At 46.6% G+C, this 5,144-nt stretch overlaps 1 protein-coding gene across 2 annotated transcripts; it reads left to right on the forward strand.

The window, feature by feature from the left end:
* CRYAB (crystallin alpha B) lies at positions 1–4,090 on the forward strand. Of its 2 annotated transcripts, XM_008065587.2 has the most exons (4): positions 1–47; positions 840–1,238; positions 2,360–2,482; positions 3,745–4,090. In XM_008065587.2, the coding sequence occupies exons 2-4, from the start codon at positions 1,038–1,040 to the stop codon at positions 3,946–3,948; spliced, it is 528 nt and encodes a 175-aa protein (XP_008063778.1). In that variant the 5' UTR covers positions 1–47; positions 840–1,037; the 3' UTR covers positions 3,949–4,090. The 2 variants fall into 2 exon arrangements, with proteins under 2 accessions (XP_008063778.1, XP_021571973.1); XM_021716298.1 differs by lacking the exons at positions 1–47; positions 840–1,238 and adding an exon at positions 2,059–2,136.
* Positions 4,091–5,144: the final 1,054 nt, after the last annotated feature.

Here is a 5,144-nt window from a genome sequence, read left to right on the forward strand (position 1 = left end):
GCAGCGCGACCCCTCCAGCTGCCGGGAGAGCCAGGGCTCGGGTGGAGGTGGGGGCGGGGTCGACACCACCCAAAATAGTGCGGAGCCTCTGGGGGGAGGGGCGAGGAGCGGGGCCCTGAGTGCGAGCGATGAGGGTGTGACCAGCGCCGCCCGGACCCCCGGTCCCCTCCCCCGCACATGCTTCAGCTGTTGCGGGGGGCCTGAGAGGACAGCTGAGGGTCCTGGACGGCCCTGGATGGGGGGCGAGCTGGAGAGGGGAGCTGATGCCCGAGGGCAAGAGGCCTAGTAGATACCCTCACACACGATTTGCACATTTCCACACCACCTTTTCTCCTCAGTCGCAGGCACCGTGCACCCTACTTCATAAAGCACTCCTGGGCTTAATGTTCTACAAGCCACCTAGGATGAAAGATGCAAGAAACCCCTCTGACTTTTGCGGGGGATATAGGGAGTCTTTCTGCCCAGATTAATGTCAGGGTCTTCCCCTGAACCCCAGGTCAACCCAGGGCACCGGGCAGATGCCTGGTATTGACATGCTGACAGTCACTGCTTTCCTCCAGAGACCCGCAAAGAGTTAATGTCCCTGGGGCCCAGCCTAGGAAGATTCCAGTCCCTGCCCAGGCCCAAGATAGTTGCTGGCTCCATTCCCTTGGCATGCAAGACTGGAGAGGAGGAGGAGGGGCACACTGCCCGTGCCTGCTTGGGATTCCTGACTCTGTCCCAGCTTCAGAGAATGGGGGTGGGGGTGGGTGCCATTGGTTGTGGGCGGAAAGCTAGTGAAACAAGACCATGACAAGTCACTGGCCAGCTCAGACGTGTTTGTGTTTCTCTTTTCTTAGCTCAGTGAGTACTGGGTATGTGTCACCCTGCCAAATCCCCGATCACAAGTCTCCATGAACCGGCGGTGAGCTGGGATAATAAAACCCCTGACATCACCATTCCAGAAGCTTCACAAGACTGCATATATAAGGGGCTGGCTGCAGCTGCAGCTGAAGGAGCTGACCAGCCAACTGACCCCCCACACTCACCTAGCCACCATGGACATCGCCATCCACCACCCCTGGATCCGCCGCCCCTTCTTTCCTTTCCACTCCCCCAGCCGCCTCTTTGACCAGTTCTTCGGGGAGCACCTGTTGGAGTCTGACCTCTTCCCGACTTCTACTTCCCTGAGCCCCTTCTACCTTCGGCCACCCTCTTTCCTGCGGGCACCCAGCTGGATTGACACTGGACTCTCAGAGGTGAGTCTCCTGTCTGCCAGGATGGCAGACTCCTTCCTGGAACCTCCTGGAAACTTCTCTGTCCATTTTCCTTTTCTTCTCTGCCCAAACCACTTTAGTCACACGTGTGGTCAGAAGTGAAGAAAAATGAGGTTACTAGTGCCTCCCTTTCCCAGTCACTGTTTCTATGGAATGTTTCTCTGTATGATATTTATCACACTTTTCCATGCCCTGTGAAGATCATCCTCTGTCTCCCGGCTTCTGAGTAGAATACCCTCTCCTGGTTTGGTTCATAATGCAGGAAAAGAACTGCCTTTAAATTCCTTTGCTAGTCTCTTCTAATACCCATACTCCTGACAAACTGTATCATCTTAAGTTTCAGAGTCATGAGAGTCCTGCCTCATCCTAAGCTTTTTATCCCCACTGGGGGGAACTGGAGACAACCACCACTATTTTCTTTCTATTTCCTCTGCTGTGATGTTCTGGGTTCCTCAGGGCTGTGACAGGACACCAGCCTGGGTCCAAGCCTTATGAGGAAAGAATATAGGTTAGTCTTTGGACATCCTCCCCACCCCCATACGTGTCCTAAGATGGTGGGAGAATTGGGTAAACAGATAAGGTTGACAGAGGCTGTCACAGATAACACTCTGGTTTAAAAATATTCAAGTGTGAGTAAACAGGAGCTGAGGGGGCAAGGGCTTTGGAAGGACAAGCCGGCCCAGCAGAACATTCCTGATTGTGTGGGTGGAAGATCTGGCAAAAAACAAAACAAAACAAAAAACCTGAGTAATAAGAAGGAGCTTTTGTTTTACAGACAAATGACAAAGCCAGGCATTGGGGTTCAGAGAAGCAGCTAAAGCCAGGCCCAGACCCATCCTGTGATTGGTCCCCTGGGTGATCTGTCTTCTTCTCTGTCCCTGCAAATAAAGTTTGGAACTGATGACTGAGAGTCTTGGGTATCACTGTGGTGGCTCCCCTGAACCAGAGAGCCATGTTTATTCAAAAATGGATTTTTAGCAGAAAAGAGGAAGATAAATTACCTGGACAGAAGGCACATCTGCAGAATAGTGAGACTGCATCAGTGTAATCAACATTCCTGCTGTCTTTTCTCCCACTTCATTCTCTCACCTTGCTATTTCTAGATGCGCCTGGAAAAGGACAGGTTCTCCGTCAACTTGGACGTGAAGCACTTCTCCCCAGAGGAACTCAAAGTCAAGGTGTTGGGAGATGTGATTGAGGTGCATGGCAAACATGAAGAACGCCAGGTACAGAGCTTGGTTTTTTCCTTCTCATTCATTCATACTGTAATATATCAGGTACTGCCATCAGCCTCTGAGGCTGGCAGCATTCCAGTCCTCAGTCATAAAGGGTTTAAAAATCAATTGCAAGAAGACTAAATTAGGGATAGACCTGTTGTTATTGTTGTTACAACTGGAGAAGTGGCCCTTGTTGTTTGTTTTTGATTGCCTTAGATGGGATGGATGGGACATTCACTCCTCATAAAAACCAGTGGTTGTCAACCGTGGTGTTAGAATCACAGGGGAATTTTAAAAAACCCCAATACTCAGACATACTCCAGAATTCTGAATTGAATCAGAATTCTTAGACAGGCAGCAACATTTTTTAAAGCTCCCTAGATAATTCTAAGCTACAGTCAAGGTTGAGGACCACTAATTTTGGCATAGTCAGTTACCTGGTTGCTTTACATAAACACATTAACTGCATGTACCCTGAAGGCACTGAGTTTTGACTTCTCTTTTAGATGTTCTGGGATTTACTTTTCCTCTTTAGGCCCATCTTAATGCTGAACTACTTGGATTACCTAAATTTCAGAGTTGTACTCAGCCCGTAATCCCTTATAGTTCATGTGGAAATCAGTTAATTGAAAGCCTGTTTGAATAAATGCTTAAGATTCACCAGGCATAAAGGTTAAGGTCATCTACTCTTTGGGGAATTCTGATGAATGGAACAATTTCTCACGACTTTCTGGGAGGACTTCAAAATAGTTCTCACCAATAAGTGGCAACTCAGAACCTGTGCATCAACTAATATAGTTTAATGTCCTCAAGCTGTTTCAGTTTTGCTCATGTAAGTTTGGGTCATAGTCTCCCTGGACGGAGTCACTTTTTTTTTTTTCCCAGCAGCAGTCCTATTGGTCTGGAACATTCTAGAACATTCCTGAAGAGTCAGAACAATTTTTAGGCTTCCTCAAGGGACTCAGATCCTCAATGCCAGCAGGAGATCCCACATTCTGTAGACCAAGCCAACAATGATCTAAATCTTTGGGAAATACCCCTGAACATATCTGTGCCTCAGGGTTTGAAAAACTATAAAGTTGTGGGCTATTTCAGGCTTCTTAGACTCTCACTGGTAGGAGTAATTACCTAAGCAACTCATTCTTAGCCCTAAACCTGAGATGAACAGCTATTGATCTTTCTCTCATGTTGCCATGTCATTGGTCTCACCTAAAGGGAATGGGGATGCAAGTGATATTATTTTCTATTCTTATCGCCTTCTTTTGGATTAGGATGAACATGGTTTCATCTCCAGGGAGTTCCACAGGAAATACCGGGTTCCAGCTGATGTGGACCCTCTCGCCATTACTTCATCCCTGTCATCTGATGGGGTCCTCACTGTGAATGGACCAAGGAAACAGGGCCCTGGCCCTGAACGCACCATTCCCATCACCCGTGAAGAGAAGCCTGCTGTCACTGCAGCTCCCAAGAAGTAGATGCCCATTCTCTAACTGCATTTTTTAAAACAAGAAAGTTTCCCCACCAGTGAATCAAAAATCTTGTGACTAGTGCTGAAGCTTATTAATGCTGAGGGCAGGCCCAAATTATCAAGCTAATAAAATATCATTCAGCAACAGATAACTGTCTTGTGTGTGAATATTCAGTACGCTTTTGAGTAAATGTACAAACACAGCAGATCCATTTAATCATTGCATTATGATTTAGGGGGCTTCAGGAACTTCAGAGTCAGAATGACTGGTTCCATTTAGGCAAGTTACTTAGCCTTTCTGGTTTTCAGGTCTTCCACTCATAACATGGAGTACTGAGCTGGACAGAGCTGTTTTAAGAAGTAAATTAAGGAGAACAAGTAGGTAAAGCTCCTGGCAGAGTTCAAAGAATATCAGTTCCTCTCTTTGCCCTCTTTGATTTTAGCCCTCAATTTCAGTAACTGGAACAAATCTGAATGAACACTGGATAACACCATAAAAAAGGCTTTAGTGCTTATATGAAATTAATCACATCACCATGGAAGACACGGTGACTCTAATGTTATTTGATATTTTCCTATTAATAAGCATTGCCTTCAGCTGATTCACAGGGCAATAAATAGGGCTTGGGTAATTATCACCAAACAAGTCTCCCCAATATAGTCTAAATTATCCAGCAAACAGCTATCAAACTAAGACTGGGAAATACTCAGAGTTCAATGACCTACCAAAAAATGTTAAGTTTTAGAAAATTACAATTAAGAACTGATCAGGCTGGGCTCGGTGGCTCAGACTGTAATTCCAGCACTTTGGGAGGCTGAGGCAAGTGGATTGCCTGAGCCCGCAGGTTCAAGACCAGTGCGGGCAACTTGGTGAGACCTTGTCTCTACAATAAATTTAAAACAAAATTAGCCAGGTGTGGTAGTGCACACCTGTAGTTCTGGCTATTTGGAAGGTTAAAGTGGAAGGATTGCCCGAGGTGAGGCTACAGTGGCCATGAGTGTGCCACTGCACTTCAGCCTGGGCGACAGAGTGAGACTCTGACACACACACACACAAAAAGAATTGATCAATAAATGAATCTATTATTTGGTTTAAACAAAGACATACTACTCTACCAAGGGAAAACAAAAACCAAAGACCTTCATTTCACTTCTGTGGGTCTGAACAAAACCTCTGATTCACTTGACGATAAATAGCCGATA

Source organism: Carlito syrichta, unplaced genomic scaffold, assembly GCF_000164805.1.
Source record: "Carlito syrichta isolate Samal-C Ts95f unplaced genomic scaffold, Tarsius_syrichta-2.0.1 Scaffold308670, whole genome shotgun sequence".
Taxonomy (NCBI): domain Eukaryota; kingdom Metazoa; phylum Chordata; class Mammalia; order Primates; family Tarsiidae; genus Carlito; species Carlito syrichta.

Excerpts from the sequence above, each read along its gene's own strand:
- CRYAB (XM_008065587.2), top strand. The coding sequence starts at position 1,038 with ATGGACATCGCCATCCACCACCCCTGGATCCGCCGCCCCTTCTTTCCT. Across the intron at positions 1,239-2,359 it reads TTGACACTGGACTCTCAGAG|ATGCGCCTGGAAAAGGACAG; the intron begins GTGAGTCTCCTG and ends TGCTATTTCTAG. Across the intron at positions 2,483-3,744 it reads GCAAACATGAAGAACGCCAG|GATGAACATGGTTTCATCTC; the intron begins GTACAGAGCTTG and ends CTTTTGGATTAG.